The 20,358-nt window shown below is 61.5% G+C and overlaps 1 protein-coding gene across 25 annotated transcripts in view; it reads right to left on the bottom strand.

Moving 5' to 3' along the window:
- JAKMIP3 (Janus kinase and microtubule interacting protein 3) overlaps positions 1-20,358 on the bottom strand; it is a 115,717-nt gene that overhangs the window by 15,931 nt on the left and 79,428 nt on the right. For 8 of the 25 annotated variants that reach the window (XM_058698160.1, XM_058698162.1, XM_058698164.1 and 5 more), the window contains 9 exons: positions 18,675-18,773; positions 17,550-17,648; positions 17,410-17,469; positions 11,524-11,589; positions 10,727-10,795; positions 10,563-10,640; positions 4,323-4,526; positions 2,112-2,177; positions 226-267 (listed from right to left, as the gene is read on the bottom strand). In XM_058698160.1, the coding sequence (XP_058554143.1) occupies positions 226-267; positions 2,112-2,177; positions 4,323-4,526; positions 10,563-10,640; positions 10,727-10,795; positions 11,524-11,589; positions 17,410-17,469; positions 17,550-17,648; positions 18,675-18,773 (783 nt within the window). Of the gene's footprint in view, positions 1-225; positions 299-2,111; positions 2,178-4,322; positions 4,527-10,562; positions 10,641-10,726; positions 10,796-11,523; positions 11,590-17,409; positions 17,470-17,549; positions 17,649-18,674; positions 18,774-20,358 lie in introns of all 25 variants that reach the window. The other 17 variants (XM_058698169.1, XM_058698170.1, XM_058698173.1 and 14 more) reach the window with 6 other exon arrangements.

Genomic DNA, 20,358 nt, shown 5'->3' with positions numbered 1-20,358 from the left:
CTGGGGGAGGCCCTCCAGGAGGGGTCCTCACTCTCCCTCCTGCTCAGGACACGCAGTGCCCTCGAGCCCTCTGACGTCGCCAGAGCCTGAGTCCTGGCCCGGGCTCTCAAGGTGGCCGGGTGGCTGCAAAACGACCCTTGGAGGCAGCTGGAGGGCCGGGCCCTGCCGGTCCCCGGGGAGCAGGCGGGACCCTCGCACACCACGACCAGCCGGAGCCATACTCACCACGTCAGGGGGCCCAGGCGAGCTATGACCACAGAATGAAAGCTAAGGAGAAAAATAAGAACAAAAATAGAAACTGAAAAGGAACGGGGGAGGGCAGAGACAGAGGGAAAGAGAGAGAAAAAGAGTTTGTAGACATCTGGCGAGAAAGGACGGCGATCACAGAGATCACAGACAGAACAAGACGCGCCGTCCGCCGGGCACAGGAGCAGACCCCGCTGCTGTCCTGCGTGCGCGGCTGGCGCTGGGAGGGGCCGTGAGGACGTCCTGGGTCCACAGGGACAGTGTGTCCCCACGCGCCCCACACGAGCGCCTTCACCCACCCCCCCCGGCTCTTCCTCCTCCGTGGGGCCGACGGTGGGCCCCTCGCTGGCTGACCACGAGGAGGGGGTCTTGTGGAGCCCCTCCAAGGGCCAGGCAAACCCAGCGCCCTGATAAGACTCTGGTCTCAGTCCCACTGTAACGGTAAAGGGCCAGCAACCCGGACCGATGTCACACTGGGGCCTCACTGGGGCGGGGGTGGGTGGACAGCCAATGCAGACACAAGAGAAGGTCTGGCGGAGGGTCCAGAGCCTCTGGAACCACACGAGAGGAATTCACACCCAGTGTTTAACACCCAAGTAGTTAATGCAGACAAACGCTCCCACATTAAGACGCAAGGGAAGACTGACGTTTATTCTGGAGGAGAGGCTGCACACGCCGTGAGGCTGGAGCCCTGAGCACAGCGCCCCTGCGCCCCCGGGGTCTGCTGGAAGCTTCCCCAAGTGTCAGCGTCCACGTGGCAGCAAACCCTGTTTGCAGGGCACCTCTCTGCCATCCACCCTGCACGGTCCAGGGGCACCGGCACGGCAGGGTCGCACGGTTACCGTGACGACCACTGGGCAGATGGCAGTAAAGTGTCCAGGGAAGGGGCAGGCGTTGTCACTGAGGTGGGGGGGGGGGGCCGGGGGGTGGGCTGTCACTGGGAGGGGCCACACCCTCCCTCCGTCACGGGGCCTCTGCGGGCTCCTCCTCTGGCAGAGGCTGAGGACGTGCAGCCCATGGGGCTCCCGTGTGAGCGCCCACCTCCTGCTGTCCCGGAAAGGACAAGGCAGGGAGGTGGACCCACCGGCCACCTCACTGAGCGCTCAGTGGGGAGCTGGCCATTTTAGGGAGACCTACCCCACAGGCGGGACCGACTGCAAGAACCGAACATCAGTGTGACCCCGGAGATGCTAACACATCCCTAAATCACAGGAAAAGAACAATGCCAAAGTAAGCGATGCCACGGGAAGAGGCAGGGCTCTCTCCAGGCACGCTCCAGACACCTTGATTTGGGGACCGCCAAGTCAGGCTGTCACCAAGAGTGGACACAGTGCCTGTGACCTCACGCCTGGCAGGGCTGGGGGTTCAGGAAAAGAGCCAGACTGTCTGCCCTGGGGCCCCAAGCTGCGTGACCCCAGACCAACTGCACACCGGGACCTCAGGTTCCTAAGCCTGGAAGCAAGGACACGAAGGACCGGAAACAAGAGACTGGGACTGGACAGATGGCCTGCTTCCGAGAGAAAATCCAGTCCTGCAGGAACTTGAGTTTTAGACCAACCGCTTGGGAAACGTGGAGGCATCACGTACTCCACACAGCCACCAGCACCACAAGGACCCTAGGTCGCTGGCTCAGCTCCCACTGCTACGGCTGGGGACACGGAGTCCGTGAGCAACACGGCCCCTCCCAGGTGGCATGGCTGGGTCACTGCAGAGGGGGCGTTCCCAGAGCCGGGGCTCCCAGCTCTGCCCTGGAGCCTCTTTCTGGCCAACCGCGCCTCAGCCCTCGGAGCGCACGCTAACGACACGTGTCAGCCGTCTGTGTTCCCAGTGAACAGAACAAGCCCCCGAACGTGCATCTGTCTTACCTTTTCCTCCAGTTCCTTGATCTGCCTCTTCTGACCTTCTATTCTCTCTTCTAACTCTTTAATCCTCTGCAATGTTAAGAAGAGAAAATCTTCAGTAATCAGAGCATGTATTTGGGAAACCAAGTACCTGGAAAAAACCCTTTCGAGGTTTGCACTCATTTACTGCGGGGGGCCAGGAGCCTGTCTGTCCTGTGTCCGTGGAATGCTGGAGGCCATGTCTGAGCAGAGGAGTAGCCTTGCTCCCCTCGGTTTCCCTTTCGGACACAGCCACTCTTAGTCGGTGGCTCTGCTCCAACAAGAGTGACGTCTTCCCGCCCCCTACGATTTCAGATCGTAAACCATAACGTTAGCTAGAAACCCAAGGAATCGATTCACGCCCTTCCCAGATGCCCCTACAACAGCACCAAGGCCACAAAGCCAGTCCCAGGGAGGAGTCTCCTCGACAAGGTGACACAGTACTCGAAGCCCCAGTCTTCGCTGTGGTATACCAGGCCGACTGGATGCAAATTTGCGTGTCCACCCTGGAACCGGATGCCGTGTCTGGACCCTGCAAGCAGCCTCTGGCTACAGCCTGTCGGATGGGCAAGAGGGGTCCACAGGTTATGGCCACACTGACCACCCTGAATCTGGCAGAGACTGTTCTGGTAGCTGACGATCCTCTGGTCAGACGTCACCCACCAACATTCACAGGAAACCGTGGTTTACTAATTTATCTGACTTCACAGGTTGAGCCTTTGAACACAGAACCCACCCGCAAAGCCCCCTTCCAGGCCCCAAGGGCTCACACAGGGGAGCAGAGGCACGTCCGTAACACCAAGGCTGCCCAGAGTGCCAGGGCCCTGCACCTTCTGTTAGAAATGGACCTACGGATCGGCTTGAGGTCCCAAAGTGCCCAAGGCTAGAAGCCAGGGGCTTCCCCCAACACACGAGCTGCTGCTCCCCAGAAGACAACTTCACCAGGTCCTGACCATTGAAGGAGGAGTCATTGTAGAGACCTCACAGTCAGGGGTCCCAAGAGAGAGGGACGTGCTACCCTCAGGAGCAGATGGTACAGCCCAGGTGGCTGATCAGAGGGGACAGGGAGTCTGGCACAAGGGCCTACCGTGGGAGGGCATGGCCGTTGGCCATGTGGCCATTGGGGTGGGGGGGGTGGCCATGGGAGGGCGTGGCCGTTGGCCATGTGGCCATTGGGGTGGGGGGGGTGGCCATGGGAGGGCGTGGCCATTGGCGATGTGGCCATTGGGGGGGGGGTGGCCATGGGAGGGCGTGGCCGTTGGCGATGTGGCCATTGGGGTGGGGGGGTGGCCATGGGAGGGCGTGGCCGTTGGCGATGTGGCCATTGGGGGGGGGTGGCCATGGGAGGGCGTGGCCGTTGGCGATGTGGCCATTGGGGTGGGGGGGGTGGCCATGGGACGGTGTGGCCGTTGGCGATGTGGCCATTGGGGTGGGGGGGTGGCCATGGGAGGGCGTGGCCGTTGGCGATGTGGCCATTGGGGTGGGGGGGGTGGCCATGGGAGGGCGTGGCCGTTGGCGATGTGGCCATTGGGGGGGGGTGGCCATGGGAGGGCGTGGCCGTTGGCGATGTGGCCATTGGGGGGGGGGGTGGCCATGGGAGGGCGTGGTCATTGGCGATGTGGCCATTGGGGAGAGGGGTGGCCATGGGAGGGCGTGGCCGTTGGCGATGTGGCCATTGGTGGGGGGGTGGCCATGGGAGGGCGTGGCCGTTGGCGATGTGGCCATTGGGGGGAGGGGTGGCCATGGGAGGGCATGGCCGTTGGCGATGTGGCTATTGGATAGCACCCGGTGAAGTGCCTGGCCATGGGAGGGCATGGCCATGGAAGGGGATGGCCTTTGGAGATGTGGCCATTGGGGTGGGGGTGTGTGGCCATGGGGGGGCGTGGCCGTTGGAGACTTGGCTATTGGACAGCACACCGTGGGGGCGTGGCCGTCGGAGACGTGACTATTGGAAGGCACACTGTAGGGGGTATGGCCATGGGAGGGCGCGGCCATTGGTGATGTGAGGTGTATGGGTGAGGGTGTGGGGGGGCGTGGCTCTTGGAGTTGTGGCTATTGGACAGCACACCGTGGAGGGCGTGGCCGTTGGAGATGAGGCTATTGGAGAACACGCGCGGGAGGGCGTGGCCATGGGACTTCGGGAAAGAAGCGCGCAGCCCCCTTCTTCGGGCACCCCACCCCCACCTGCAGGCGCACCTGCTGTGCCAGCTGCAGCAACTCCATGCGCTCCCGCAGGATCTGGGCATCACGCTCGCGCAGCTCGCTCATGACCTGACGCTTCCACTGCTCCACGGCCACCTTGAGCTTCTCGCGCTCCTCCTGCGACAGAATCTCGGCCACTTTGGCCCCGGCCTCCTGCTGCAAGGCGTCGTATAGCATGGCTTCCAGCTCCAGGATGTGCTGGTGGCGGAAGGGCAGACATTAGTCTTGCCTTCTTCTCAAAGGGCTGCCTGGGCCTGACGGGGGCCAGGGAATCCCGTGACCCCCGGCGTTACAACGTCCCCAGAGCACCCACGGAGGGGACTATTTCCCCTGGACTGGCTTCAATGACCTTCTGTAGAGTGGAAACACAATCCAGGAGTAATTCGTCCAGGGGCATTCACCTCTAAATTACTGCTCACTCGTGCACTGAGACTTCAGTGGCAGAATTCTTATGTCATACTAACATAGGGAACACAGGTGAGCAGATATTTGAGACCAAAGTAGGATGACAGCCCCTAGGGAGTCGGGGGAAAGCATGACAGAGGAAGACCTCTTCCTTCGCTCATGGCCTTCATCAAACCCTGGGCTTATGAGCCCCAGTGAAGGAAGAGGGGCAGTGCTCACAGGTGTTTGTCTGATGTAAGGACAAAATCGACAGTAAGTCCCTGACTTCCAGCTTCTCTCTGAGGCCAGGCCACTCTGTGGTTCTCAATGACACCTGTGGTGGGTCAGTCGTGTCCCCAAGAAGACACGCTCAAGTCCTGATCCCCAAACCCCGTGAGTGTGGCCTTATTTGGAAACAGAGTCTCGGCAGCCGTAATCAAGTTAGGATGAGGTCATGCTGGATTGGGGGGGGGGGGGCGGGCATCCAATGGATCGTGTCCTTGTGAGGAGAGGGGAGTTGGGAGGCAGTCACAGAAGACATGGGGGAGAAGCCACGTGAAGACAGAGGCAGAGGCTGGGGGAACCGCTGAAGCCCCCAGCAGCTGGAGGAGGCAGGAAGGACCCTCCCCTGGAGCCTCGGAGGGAGCATGGCCCTGTGACACCGGGCTCTCAGACTCTGGCCCCCTGAGCCCTGGGAGAATACCCCTTTCTCTCAGCTGCTCCCTGCTGCCTCAGACAAAGCCTCGCCGCCACTCAGCCTCGAGGCCCTGTGTGCCGCGGTCCCCACCTCCCGGCTGTATCACCTCCAGTCTCAAGATGATAAATCCCCAAATGCCTGCACCCGTGGTGCCCAGTACATACTGCTGGACCTGGTTGAAGACTCCACCTCTGCAGAGCCATCCGGTGCCCACGCCTTCCGCGAGGCTGCAGCCCTTAGTAGCCCCAGGTCGTGAGACAAGTGGGGACACACAACTTGCACAGGGTCCCATGGGGACAGCTGGGCTCTGGACCCTGCAGGGCGCTTGCTCCCGAGTCTAGTCTTCACCCTGCCTGTGAGGGCTCGGATAGAGAGCCCCTCACGCCCCTGGTCCCCAAGCACGTAAGCCACCCTACCCCTCCGTGGGGGACCACGGTCCCCAAACATGTGCTATTCACAGTTAGGGGCCACAGCGCTCACCGCAGACTTCAGGGGAAGGACCCATAATCCCATAGGCTCCCCACCCGTGAGAGCACCCAAGAGAAGCAGAGAGGCTGACAGGCCGCGTGGAGCCAGGCCCTGGACGCCCAGGCCAGGGCTGAGAGAGCCGGGCTGGGGCCCAGGCGGAGTGGGCCGGGAAGCGGCCGTGGGCGGGGACACAAGACGAGGAGAGAGCCGCGTGGGGTGTGGGGCTCACCCCTCTGCCGCCTCCCAGAAGTCCAATGCAATGCCCAGAAACCACGAACCAATGCAAAATGATCTCTTTGCTGTAACTCAGCAGCCAAAATGCATACCTTGTTATAAATTCCTAAGGATTTACCAATTTGATCTGGAGTACTCTCAAAGCCCTTTCCTCGGGAAACTTTCTTGGTACAATCTTTGAAAAAACCAAGTTCTTCAACTACAGAAACCCCTCTTCCTATCAAAGCCATAACATCTTCAGAAATGAAGGGTTCTATTTCTTCAGGCAAAATGATTTTGAAAAGTCCTTTCGGCTTAGTGGACGTTTTAGGAAATGAAAAAAAATAAATAAAACCTTTGGACCTCACATTTTATTGCTTTTGACAACCACAGAATAAACTCTCCCCAGCTGTCACAAGCAGCTCAACACTCCCCATCAACCACCACTTCTTAGAGCAAAAGAGCTTAGGCGGGTAAGATAAGCGAAGCATTTAAAAAATAAATAAATGCAGCTGAGTGTGGGGCTTAGAATTAGCATCACAATGGCCTGGCACAAAGCTGGTGGCAAGAGATGTGTGGTGACTTTCTGTCCCTATGTGAGCCTGAGCCATGGGCCACCTGGAAACTGCCCCTGGGCCCTCGGCCTCTCCCAAGCCTCCCGCAGGAACAGCCTGGTCCGTGCAGCTTCCCCAGGGCGGTCATCACACGGCACGGACCGTCTTTACCCTTTCGAAACCCCAGCCGTGGCCCTGTGTCCACAGACAGAGCAGGGAGGGTGTAAACCCCGGACAGGTACCCACAGGGCACCCCGGCACCGGTCTGTGCCGCCCTCCATAACAGGGCTTCGTGAATGGCAGAAAGAACTAACCGTCCAGCAGGAAGTGCAGGCGTGAATGGCAGGTGAAGAAAACAAGAGACAGCAAACGTGTGTCCTTCCTATTGGAACTGGAGGAAGGGGGCATCACAGGGGAGGGGTGTCCCCGCAATGGTCTTCCCCCGGGGACGGCCCCCCAGCCCCAATCACATCACACAGCCCTGCAGCTGAAGAGGCCACCCTGCTCCCCGACCCTCTGAGGTGCAGGTGCGTGTGTGTGTGTGTGTGTGTGTGTGTGTGATATGCAGCCCACTCTCCGACATCACGTTCACCGGCCTATGTTCTCTGCACTGATGTCACATATAATCAATTCCTATTCCTGAGCCGTATCCTGAGGAATGCCCGGGGCCTGGGGCTGAGCTGTCCCCTCCCTGCACGTGTCTGGGATGCAGGACCAGAGCACAGGGAGCATCGGTGGTGGGGGGCTCAGAGCTGTCCGGCTGCCCCCCATATACTGTGAGCACGCTTCCCACCCGGCACCGTGGACGGGAAACATGGACCCTGGCAGATATTTCTGGGACGGTCCATCAGCGCCAGCTCGGCTCTCTGAGGCCACCTCCCTCTGCCACCTCCTCTGCGGCTGCTCCCGCAGCGACTGTCTGGTGAGTGGGCCACTGTCACCGCCATCGGCACCCAGCAGAGCCTCTGCCCTGCCTCGAGGGACCCTGATGGGTGAACAGAAACATCACGCTGCCAGATTCCAAGCTGGGCGATGCCCGCTCCGCACACAATTACCTCGCTGTCCTCACAATCCAGGGGGCGGGAACTAATGCCTCCGGTTACCGCACGGACGCCTCTGGCCTCAGGCGTCCGCTAGCGGCAGGGTTGCTTCCGGGCCCCTCGGCAATGCTCGGGCCACCTCTCCCGGGCCACCGGGCAGCTCTCCCTGAACAGGGTCCATGACATGCACTGGCCTTAGGGACGGCCGGCCCAGGGGAGAGAAAGGCACACACAGTCTGGAAGCGCTGCTGAAGGTGACACTGACCTGAGGGGTGGGTAACAGATGCCACCAAGGACACGCTCGCGCCCGAGGAGCCTCCCACCTCCGGGACGCCCCGCAGTGCGCCTCTGAGGAGCAGCCAGACCGTCCCTGATTCGGATTCACCCCCTTGAAACAAAGGCAGCCTGAGGCTCACATGAGAATCCCGGTTCTCAAACCTGAGTCAGCGAGGACTGAGTCCCGGTGACGGAGCGGTGTCTGCAGGCACTCCCCGGTCTCGGTGCCACCCGCAAAGCGGACACCCTCCAGGCGCACGAGCAGGGACGCCTGCTTCCACGGGGCCAGCCGACGCGCAAAGGCAGGGAAACGCACACTTCTCGCAGCGGGGCCACACGCACACTTCCTGGAGCGGGGGCACACGCACACTTCTCGGAGCGGGGCACACGCACACTTCTCGGAGCAGGGGCACACACACACTCGGAGCAGGGGCACATGCACACTTCTCGCAGCAGGGGCACACGCACACTTCTCAGAGCGGGGGCACACGTACACTTCTCAGAGCGGGGGCACACGCACACTTCTCAGAGCGGGGGCACACGTACACTTCTCAGAGCGGGGGCACACGCACACTTCTCAGAGCGGGGGCACACGTACACTTCTCGGAGCAGGGGCACACGCACAATTCTCGCAGCAGGGGCACACGCACACTTTTCGGAGCGGGGGCACACGCACACTTCTTGGAGCAGGGGCACACGCAGACTTCTCGGAGCGGGGGCACACGCACACCTCTCGCAGCAGGGGCACACGCACACTTCTCGCAGCCGGGGCACACGCACACTTCCTGGAGCAGGCGCACACGCACACTTCTCAGACCAGGGGCACATGCACACTTCCTGGAGCAGGGGCACACGCACACTTAGAGCAAGGGCACACGCATACTTCTCACAGCAGGGGCACACGCACACTTCTCGGAGCGGGGCACACGCACACTTCTTGCAGTAGGGGCACACGCACACTTCTCGGAGCGGGGCACACACACACTTCTCGGAGCAGGGGCACACGCACACTTCTCGCAGCAGGGGCACACGCACACTTCTCGGAGCAGGGGCACACGCACAATTCTCGCAGCAGGGGTGCACGCACACTTCTCGGAGCAGGGGCACACGCACAATTCTCGCAGCAGGGGCACACGCACACTTTTCGGAGCGGGGGCACACGCACACTATACGCATCAGGGGCACACTCACACTTCTCGGAGCGGGGGCACACGCACACTTCTCGGAGTGGGGCACACGCACACTTCTTGCAGCAGGGGCACACGCACACTTCTCGGAGCGGGGCACACGCACACTTCTCGCAGCAGGGGCACACGCACACTTCTCGGAGCAGGGGCACACGCACAATTCTCGCAGCAGGGGTGCACGCACACTTCTCGGAGCAGGGGCACACGCACAATTCTCGCAGCAGGGGCACACGCACACTTTTCGGAGCGGGGGCACACGCACACTATACGCATCAGGGGCACACTCACACTTCTCGGAGCGGGGGCACACGCACACTTCTCGGAGTGGGGCACACGCACAATTCTCGCAGCAGGGGCACACGCACACTTTTCGGAGCGGGGGCACACGCACACTATACGCATCAGGGGCACACTCACACTTCTCGGAGCGGGGGCACACGCACACTTCTCGGAGTGGGGCACACGCACACTTCTTGCAGCAGGGGCACACGCACACTTCTCGGAGCGGGGCACACGCACACTTCTCGCAGCAGGGGCACACGCACACTTCTCGGAGCAGGGGCACACGCACAATTCTCGCAGCAGGGGTGCACGCACACTTCTTGGAGCAGGGGCACACGCACAATTCTCGCAGCAGGGGCACACGCACACTTTTCGGAGCGGGGGCACACGCACACTATACGCATCAGGGGCACACTCACACTTCTCGGAGCGGGGGCACACGCACACTTCTCGGAGTGGGGCACAGGCACACTTCTTGCAGCAGGGGCACACGCACACTTCTCGGAGCGGGGCACACGCACACTTCTCGCAGCAGGGGCACACGCACACTTCTCAGAGCAGGGGCACACGCACACTCAGAGAGGGGGCACACGCACACTTCTCAGAGCAGGGGCACACGCACACTCGGAGCGGGGGCACACGCACACTTCTCGCAGCAGGGGCACACGCACACTTCTCGGAGCGGGGCACACGGACACTTCTCGCAGCAGGGGCACATGCACACTTCTCGGAGCGGGGCACACGCACACTTCTCGCAGCAGGGGCACACGCACACTCAGAGGGGGGCACACGCACACTTCTCAGAGCAGGGGCACACGCACACTCGGAGCGGGGGCACACAAGCCGGAATCCCCAGAGAATGAGGTTCCTCACATGCAACTGTGTTCAGTTAACTCGTAGCAGCGTTACTTCTCATGAATCCTACTTCTTCGACTCATTTTAAATATCCATTTGAGTTCTGCCTTCACAGGGCAAAGTGCTGACGGGGCAGTAGGGCATCTCGGACCTCACTGACAGGGAGACGTGCAGAGAGTGACCCCACGGTGGTCACCCTGGACCCAGGCACCCGACGTGTGAGCAACTCCCCCCGTTTCTCCCCCAAATCTGCACCTGCCCCGCCAAATGGCTCTTACCCTGTGAGCCTGGTCCAAGGACTGCTTCCTGTAATCCAGCTCCTCATCAAGGTAACCCTTCTGCTTACTGAACAGCTCCTGAAACACAAGAGGACCCGTGTCTCGGCCTCGGGCACCCACCTGGCGATATCGTGCTGCGGACACGAGGCAAGACGCCCACCAACCTTCTCGCTCTCCAGGTCAACCATTTTTCGGTGCAGGGCTGACTCCGTCTCTTCGATCTGCTGGAGCCACTGGACACAAACCGAAAGAGCAGGTGACGGTGACCTTTCCGGTGGCCACACGGGCACCAAAGCCATCCCACCTCCCCCCAGGCTCCACAGGCGGCCTAGGAGCGGGGGTCGGGTTGGCACTGTGCGCTCCGCGTGCCCAGCGTCCAGACATCCCCACTTCGCCTCCAGGAAGTCTGTGCCCCACTTCTCCAGGGAGGGGAGGGGAGGGTCGTTAGCAGGGGTTCGGCGGGAAGATACACCCGAGAGCTCAGCTGGAGGACGTTCTCCCCCAGTCCCATGCCCCCTGGAGCCCGACTTGCCGGGACTCCCTCTCCCCTCCCTGCCGGAGGCCCCGGGAGTGGGTGCTGACGGCCGGCCCGCCAGGCAGGCTCTGGCTGGGGGGTGGGGGCCCAGGTGGGCCGGGCAGCACCCAGGGGAGGGTCCCGGTGGGGTGAACAGAAAGCAAATGGTACACAGACCCACAACACTGCCTGGTCCTTGGGGAGGAAACTGAGGCAGAGTCGGCCTTGACTCAAAGTCTGGCGGATGTGTGATGGGCACGCATGTGTGGTGGGCGCTGACCGGCGTGTTGCCAGACCTCCCAAGGTGGACAGGGTTAACGGCCTCCCCACCCCCAGCCCAGAAGCCCCTCCTCCAAGGACAGCATCCTCTCTGAGCCCTGAGCACAGAGAGAGAGGCCTGCGGGGCCCAGCCCTGTCCCAAGAGCATCCACACAGTGCTATGGTTACCTTTTCGGCCAAGGTCAGGACCGTCCTAGCTTGTATGACGACCACTTGCTCCTCGTTGGTCAGATTCTGCACCCAAAGCAGACGCGTGTGCAGTCAGGGGCAGTGCTTTCAGAGGTGCCCAGACTGAAATAATGAGGTGGGGGGGCAAATGGGGGTGCCAGGTGCAGTGTGGGTAGGTGAATGGGGGTGCCCGGTGGGGGGGTACGAGGAAGGGGATGAATGGGGGTGCCGGGTGGGGGGGATGGGGGTGCCCAGTGGGAGGTACGAGGAGGGAGGTGAATGGGGGTGCCGGGTGGGGGGTGAATGGGGGTGTCTGGTGGGGGGGGTAAGAGGAGCGGGATGAATGGGGATGCCAGGTGGGGGGAATGGGGATGCCCAGTGGGGGGTGAATGGGAGTGACCAGTGGGAGGTACGAGGAGGGAGGTGAATGGGGGTGCCCAGTGGGGGTGAATGGGGGTGAGGGTAGGAGGTGAATGGGGGTGCCCAGTGGGGGGTGAATGGGAGTGACCAGTGGGAGGTACGAGGAGGGAGGTGAATGGGGGTGCTGGGTGGGGGGTGAATGGGGGTGTCTGGTGGGGGGGTAAGAGGAGCGGGATGAATGGGGATGCCAGGTGGAGGGAATGGGGATGCCCAGTGGGGGGTGAATGGGAGTGACCAGTGGGAGGTACGAGGAGGGAGGTGAATGGGGGTGCCGGGTGGGGGGTGAATGGGGGTGTCTGGTGGGGGGGGTAAGAGGAGCGGGATGAATGGGGATGCCAGGTGGGGGGAATGGGGGTGCCCAGTGGGGGGTGAATGGGAGTGACCAGTGGGAGGTACGAGGAGGGAGGTGAATGGGGGTGCCCAGTGGGGGGTGAATGGGGGTGTCTGGTGGGGGGGGGTAAGAGGAGCGGGATGAATGGGGATGCCAGGTGGGGGGAATGGGGATGCCCAGTGGGGGGTGAATGGGAGTGACCAGTGGGAGGTACGAGGAGGGAGGTGAATGGGGGTGCTGGGTGGAGGGTGAATGGGGGTGTCTGGTGGGGGGGGGTATGAGGAGGGGGATGAATGGGGATGCCAGGTGGGGGGGATGGGGGTGCCCAGTGGGGGGTGAATGGGAGTGACCAGTGGGGGATATGAGGAGGGAGGTGAAAGGGGGTGCTGGGTGGGGGGTGAATGGGGGTGAGGGTAGGAGGTGAATGGGGGTGCCCAGTGGGGGGTGAATGGGAGTGACCAGTGGGAGGTACGAGGAGGGAGGTGAATGGGGGTGCTGGGTGGGGGGTGAATGGGGGTGTCTGGTGGGGGGGTAAGAGGAGCGGGATGAATGGGGATGCCAGGTGGAGGGAATGGGGGTGCCCAGTGGGGGGTGAACGGGAGTGACCAGTGGGAGGTACGAAGAGGGAGGTGAATGGGGGTGCTGGGTGGGGGGTGAATGGGGGTGTCTGGTGGGGGGGGTAAGAGGAGCGGGATGAATGGGGATGCCAGGTGGGGGGAATGGGGGTGCCCAGTGGGGGGTGAATGAGAGTGACCAGTGGGAGGTACGAGGAGGGAAGTGAATGGGGGTGCTGGGTGGGGGGTGAATAGGGGTGCCCAGTGGGGAGTATGAGGAGGGGGATGAATGGGGGTGTGCCAGGTCGGGGGGATGGGGGTACCCAGCGGGGGGGGGGTGAATGGGAATGACCAGTAGGGGGTACAATGAGGGAGGTGAATGGGGGTGCTGGGTGGGGGGTGAATGGGGGTGAGGGTAGGAGGTGAATAGGGGTGCCCGGTGGGGGGGTATGAGGAGGGGGATGAATGGGGGTGCCAGGTGGGGGGTGAATGGGAGTGACCAGTGGGGGGGTACGAGGAGGGAGGTGAATGGGGGTGAGGGTAGGAGGTGAATGGGGGTGCCCGGTGGGGGGGTAAGAGGAGGGGATGAATGGGGTTGCCAAGTGGGGGGGATGGGGGTGCCCAGTCGGGGGTGAATGGGAGTGACCAGTGGGGGGGTACGAGGAGGGAGGTGAATGGGGATGCTGGGTGGGGGGTGAATGGGGGTGAGGGTAGGAGGTGAATGGGGGTGCCCGGTGGGGGGGTACGAGGAGGGGGATGAATGGGGTTGCCAGGTGGGGGGAATGGGGGTGCCCAGTGGGGGGTGAATGAGAGTGACCAGTGGGAGGTACGAGGAGGGAAGTGAATGGGGGTGCTGGGTGGGGGGTGAATAGGGGTGCCCAGTGGGGAGTATGAGGAGGGGGATGAATGGGGGTGTGCCAGGTCGGGGGGATGGGGGTACCCAGCGGGGGGGGTGAATGGGAGTGACCAGTAGGGGGTACAATGAGGGAGGTGAATGGGGGTGCTGGGTGGGGGGTGAATGGGGGTGAGGGTAGGAGGTGAATAGGGGTGCCCGGTGGGGGGGTATGAGGAGGGGGATGAATGGGGGTGCCAGGTGGGGGGGATAGGGGTGCCCAGTGGGGAGTGAATGGGAGTGACCAGTGGGGGGGTACGAGGAGGGAGGTGAATGGGGGTGAGGGTAGGAGGTGAATGGGGGTGCCCGGTGGGGGGGTAAGAGGAGAGGATGAATGGGGATGCCAGGTGGGGGGAATGGGGGTGCCCAGTCGGGGGTGAATGGGAGTGACCAGTGGGGGGTATGAGGAGGGAGGTGAATGGGGGTGCTGGGTGGGGGGTGAATGGGGGCATCGGTGAGGGGTGCAGGTAGGGGGTGACTGGGGGAGCCGGTGGGGAGGGGTGAATTGGGGTTCCTGGTGGGGGTGAGTAGGGGTGCCAGGAGTGGGACTGATGGAGAAGCACAGGGGACTGGGGTCACCTCTAAGGTCACTTTTTCTGAAATGGTCTCCTGGGGTCTTCAACCCCTCTACTCCTGACCCTGGGGACTCCGAGGTGCTTCTCTATTCTGTCCCCTCTGTCCTCCGTTGCTGGTGACCAGGACACTGTAAGTAGCCAGCTGAGGCAGAGGCGGGGGTGGGGGGGTAGCATAACATGGGCAGCGGCAACACACGTGTCCCCGCCGATCCCGTCCGCGTCTTTGTTGAAAGCCAGCTGCCGCATGTGCAGCCTGCGTTACTATTATTAAAACACCGCCTGGACGTGCGGGGTGAACACCGGACACTCATGGCTACGAAATGGTGTCCACCCCTCCCTGGCTCTTTGTCTTTTTCTGCTCAGCGTATTCATGCCTCTTCCCAAGGGGCCACCTGGGTGCTCCTTCTGGGCGAGTCTGGCTTTGGGGCCAACGAGCGTCCTCGGAGGCTACAGGCGTTTCACTCACTCGGACCCTGACTCCCACCTGCAGCAGCACCGGGGCAGAGCAGGAGCTGGACCGTCCCCACTGCGGGGCCCAATGTGCGGGACAGCCGTGGGTGCGGAGGGGAAGCAGAGACCAGAGCAGGGCAGAGGCTGCTGGGATCACTGAGCCGGACGACAGCCCCCTACAGCCTGGAACGCCCCTGACTCAGGGTCAGTCTGTTCAGAAAGCCCTCCCAAGGGCAGGGGTCTCTCACCATCCTCTACCCCAGCAGCAGTCAGCAAAGGGGGGGCCGGTGACCAGGTGCCATAGGCGCAGAGCAAGCTGTGTCCTTGGGTCACAGTGACCCCGACTCGGCACGGAGCCGGGCTGGGCAGACGCTCCTCACACCCCCTGCTCTCGGGGAAGCTGGCCAGGCGCCCGTGCACGCCCTCCTCCCAAGACAGGAACCGGGGAAGGCTGAGCAAGGGGCTTCAGGGAGATCCTACCAGGACATGGTTATGCTGGGGGCTGAAGGGCCTGCAGCGTCCCATCGGGTGAGCAGCCTGGCCAGGAGGTGACCCCATCCCCAGGCCCCAACCTCAGCCAGGTGCCACCTGCTCCGCCTTCCCGGGGTGACCCATCTCTCTGCGGTCCAGGTACAGCAGTGGCGAGTGGTGCCGCCCACCAGGGAGGGTGGGGATCCACTCGGCCCCTGCCAGCCTCTGCTCAACTCCAAGGGCCCCGACTCTTGAGCAAACCGAGGGCTGGGGTTCAGGCACCCACGTAGCCGGTCTGGAGGCTGCAAGCTTCTCGGAGGTGGACTGTGCCAAGCAGCCACAGCACGAGTATGTCCTGGCTGTGACCGTAGCAGGGGCCAGGCTGTCCCTGTCACCTGCTTCAGGTACCAGGCCACTCTGAGCTCCAGGAATGGATCTGTGGGCTCAGGCTCCATGGGGCACAGTCTTGGGTCACGAGGTGCGTGTGAAGTGTGCCCATATGCTCAACTGTGACCACCTGAAGGCATGTCCTCCGACCCACTGGCAGGAACTGCCATGGTCTCCCCACAGTCACCTGAGCATAAATCTGAAGGTGTATCCTCTAGGCCCCAATAGCCTCTGTCCCCATACTCTGAGGTCACTTGATGGCCCCATGGCTGTCCTGACTCCTGGTGCTCTTGAGTAGGCAGCTACAGGGTTGGGGAGGGGCCCTGGACTGAACTGGACAGAGGCAGGCTGAACCTACACCAGCTCTGTGACCCTGAACGGGTGTCCTCTTGGGCCTCAGTTTCTCCAGCTGTGAATCGGAAGGTTAACCAATATGGTTCCCAAGAGCCTGTGATGGGTCCTGGCAACTCGGGACCGGACCCCATCCTTGCCACGAGCTGAGGCCTCAACGACCTACAGCCGAGATGGGTCTGGGGGAGGGCCAAATACAGCCAGCGGAGCCTCCCTTCCCAAGTGAAGGGGGGCCAAGGACAGAAGGGTTCTTGTCGACACAGGGCCCTGTACACGTCACAGCTGCTGGGAAGAACAACTAGCCCCAGGAATATGCGTGAGTGCCTGGGTTTGGGGGTGTGTGCCTGAGTATGTGTGGGTGTGTTTACACGCATTTGTTTTTGCGTTTTTCTCTTTCCGCTTCATGCAGTGTGCTAATTTGACTAAGTGCCTTGCTTTTTCTCAAGAGCAGTGACCAGGATGGGGAAACCAAGGTGTCTTAGGATTAGTCGTACACTGTATGCTTATTGGTATACCTTGGAGGAGGAAAAGTTCTGGGTGGTGAGTGAGGCTGCCTTCTAGCACAGCTGAACTGCTCATTGGACAGGCGACTCAATGAGCGCAGAATGATGGATAAAGGGCAGATAGAAGATGGGTGGATGGATGGATGGATGGATGGATGGATGGATGGATGGGTGGATGGATGGGTGGGTGGAGGGATGGGTGGATGGGTGGAGGGATGGGTGGAGGGATGGGTGGAGGGATGGGTGGATGGATATGGGTGGGTGGGTAGAGGGAGGGGTGGGTGGGTGGATGGATGGATGGATGGGTGGATGGGTGTGTGGATGGATGGGTGGGTGGATGGAGTATGGGTGGATGGATAAGTGGAGGATAGAGGATGGAGGGAAGGAGTAAAGATGGATAGACGAATGGAGGGATGACAGACAGAGGATAGAGGGTGGAGGGAGGGATGCATGGACGGTGGGATGAAGGGGTCCAGTCACTCAGTAATTAGTATTCTTCCAGGAGTTTGCCGTAGAAATTGAAACTGTCTCCTTAATAAGATTTGCAGATTATAAACGGTGCCTGGCCCTCTCCCAAAACCAAGGAGATGGGAACCCCTAAGAGTCTGGGCTATCTAAGCTACAGGAAGGAGCTGCAGAGTATCAAGGGTACGGAGAGGGTTCCAGAAGCTGAGAAAACACTAGCCAGAAGCACCATTGCCGGAGGGGACGGTGTGCAGGCGGAGGCCCCCCCACCCAGCAGAGCACAGAGCCGAGCTCCGTGTCTCTGGCTGCCAGGCACCACCCGGCCGGACGCGGGGACAACACGAGAAAGGGGCCGCCCCAAGTGCTATGGCCGCAGGGAGGGTGCGGGCGGGCAGGGCAGCTGACTCACGGGGCCCCTGACCCCGGGGGGCTGATGGGGGCGGTGGCTCGCATGAAGAGGCATGCACAAGTCAGGAGAGCGACATACACTTACGGCGTTATCCCCCAGGATGTCCAGCTGCTTCATCAGCTCCGCGACCAGGATGTCCTAGAAGGACAGACGGGCTGGGGTGAGCGCCAGCCGGGTGGGCAGCACGGGGTGCAGGGCAGGGGGGGTGGGCGGCTTACCGTCACGCCTTCCGCTTCGCAGTAGGCCTGGAGGGGGCTCTTCCCTTCCGCGAACGGGGTGTGGTGGAGGTTGATGGCGGGCGACTTCCTCTCCCTTTCCTAGGATAGAAAGCGGGAGGCTGGCGCGGAGCTGTGCTGGGGACCCGCAAATAGGGTCCACGTTTGTGAAATGAAGCCCCAAGGGCGGCAGGCGACCCCTGTGCAGACAGACGCTGGCGGAGAAGGGAGCTCCCGGCCCAGACAGGCCCTGGGGGTCCGGCTCAGCTCCCTGCTCCCCGGTCACCACCCCCGCTGGAGACCTGCCGTCCACCGTGAACTCCAGGGCTGTCGGGAGCCTCAGGGAGCGGGTCCTCCACAGGCCGACCACAGTGAGCCCCTGGGGACCCCCATCTTCTCACAGTAGCGTACAAAGTGTGGTCGCTCCCACCAGCGAGGGTCACGCCCTCGTCGTCACCACAGGTCCCAACGGTGACCAGGACTGAGGAGGGGGCCCCCAAGGGGTGTGTAGGCGGCCGGCAGGGCAAACACCAGTCCAGATCACTTCCTCACGCCTCACAGGTGGACCGTGCCCCCAGCTGCCTTCACGGGGAGGAGTGACAGTGGCAGGTGAAGGCAGCAATGTGGCCGTCCACATGTGGCTGGCCCTTTCCCCGAGGGAGCCTTGGTCCAGCTCCCTCCGCTGCAGGAGGCCAGGGTCATGGCAGAGGACAGACAAAGGGTGCCTGGTCACCGTGTGGCACCCAGCTGCCTGCACTCAGGGGCTTAAATGAGCAAGAAGGAAATGTCGGCCGGGCTGACTACTGTGGTCAGGCGTGTGGCCCCCACAGCACAATGAGGCACAGCCATGATTGTCCAGCCCCCACGGGTCTAGAAGCAGACACTCATGTTTCATTCTTTCGGGGTACGTTTTGTCCTTGTTTCCTCCATGGTTCCCCACGCAGAGAGAAGCCCCCTTTCCAGCCCTCCCTCTTGGGGTCATGAACAAAAGCTCAGGTCAGGAAGGCCAAGTGACCAGACAACAGGCCTCCCTCCGTCCACGGCTGGTGGCCTGTGCCCCTTGTGCCCACCCCGGCTCTGCAGGCTGGTGGCCTGTGCCCTGGCGCCCGCGCCCGCCCTGAGACACACCTCCAGCTCCAGGATCCGGAACTCTAGCAGCTCGTTCTGGTCTCTGGCATCCTGGACCTCGTGTCTTAACCGACCCTCTTCCGTCTCCATTTGCTTGATCTGTAGAATAAAAGGCAGATGAGATGCCTGAGGTCACAGGTCAACTCCCCAGCTGTCCTGACAGCTGCTGGCTCTCTGTGGGGACAGCTCACCCACCCCAGTGCCCAGAGCCCTCACTCCAGCTGGAGTCCATGTGGGTCCATCCTAGTGAGACAGGGTTGAGTCTCCAGCCGTTGGTTAATCAGGATGGGGGGACGCAGGGGCAGATCAGGGGGCGAGGAGCCCCGAGAGCCCAGAGCTCGGCCTGGCCATCTGAGCAGAGATGGGGAAGGGAAGGGACCCATCAAGGGAAGAGACGGTAAGATGTCCCTGTATGACAGTGCTCCTTAGAGCCCAGGCTGGCCCAGAAGCAATGGAAGGGCCATGAGCCATCGCTGCCTGACCCCCTCCAGAGCTAAGTTTACTAATTAGGAGGTTGTTTAAACAGAATCAGAAACATGCACAGCCCATGCCCTCCCAAGGGTGAGTGCCACGCATCCTGGGGCACTCGGCCTTGTGAACACAGGAGAGGGTGTTCCAGAAGGGTGTCCGCTGCGGGCGGGGGACTCGGCCCATCCCCCCGAAAGGAAAGGGTGTTCCAGAAGGGTGTCCACTGCGGGCAGGGGACTCGGCCCATCCCCCGAACTGAGTTTGGGGAACCGAATGCCCTGCTGGGATGCTCGGGGGTGGGTGGAGAGATGGTTCCAGGGGATCAGCACCCAGCAAGAGAGCCGTGCATTCAGGGGCAGGGCCTTATCACAGTGCATGTGTCACAGCTGAGGCCATGGGGGAGCACCCACAGGCCAAGAATGTGACCCCACATCCATGGTAGCCAGAGAAAAGTACAGGCTTGAAGTGTGCACAGTGTTTGCACATGGACATTGTGCATGTGTGTGTTTAAATGTGCACGTGTATGTACTGCGTGCATATGAGTGTGTAAGTATGTAAGAAGTGTTTAAATGTATGCATACAAATGTGTGTGCACAGAAGCATATAAGAGAAGAGTGAGTACAGGAGTACAATGAGTATGTACGTGTGCACACAAGCATGTAGGTATTTTTGTGCACACACAAGCATTTACGTGTGTGCAAGTGTTATGTGTACGAGGGAGTATTTAAGTGTGCACAGTGGTTAAATGTGCTCATGGGTGTGTATGCAAGAACATTTAAGTGTGCATGTGTGTTTGCATGCACACGAGTGAGTGTGTACGTGCATGTTTAAGGGCACGCAAGATTTTAGCGTGCACGTGAACGTTATGTGTGCACCCAAGCATTTCCATGCACACACGTGTTTACGTGTAGGTGAGCACCAGAGAAGGTGAGCACAGCTGTCCTGATTTAAGATACAAGCGGGAAGCACGTAGGTGTCACTCACTGTTCAAGACATAATACCCGAAGCACAGCCCCGTGTGGGACTGACGGCTTCAGGCGGGGCGGGCGGCTGAACTGGGACCCACGGCCTTGGTCTGGGGGCTGCTGGTCTGTGGGAAGCACCGTCGAGGATGTGGCCCTGAGGCTCGTGAGGACGCCCTAGTCTGGCTCTTCTCGGTAAGGGCTGCGGATGCCACGGAAAGTCCTTGGCCCAGGGCGAGGGCCGTGGCTGGGAG

This window comes from Neofelis nebulosa, chromosome 13, assembly GCF_028018385.1.
Source record: "Neofelis nebulosa isolate mNeoNeb1 chromosome 13, mNeoNeb1.pri, whole genome shotgun sequence".
NCBI classification, from domain to species: Eukaryota; Metazoa; Chordata; class Mammalia; order Carnivora; family Felidae; genus Neofelis; species Neofelis nebulosa.
The sequence above is the reverse complement of the archived record's forward strand: the minus strand, read 5'-3'. Positions and strand labels throughout refer to the sequence as shown.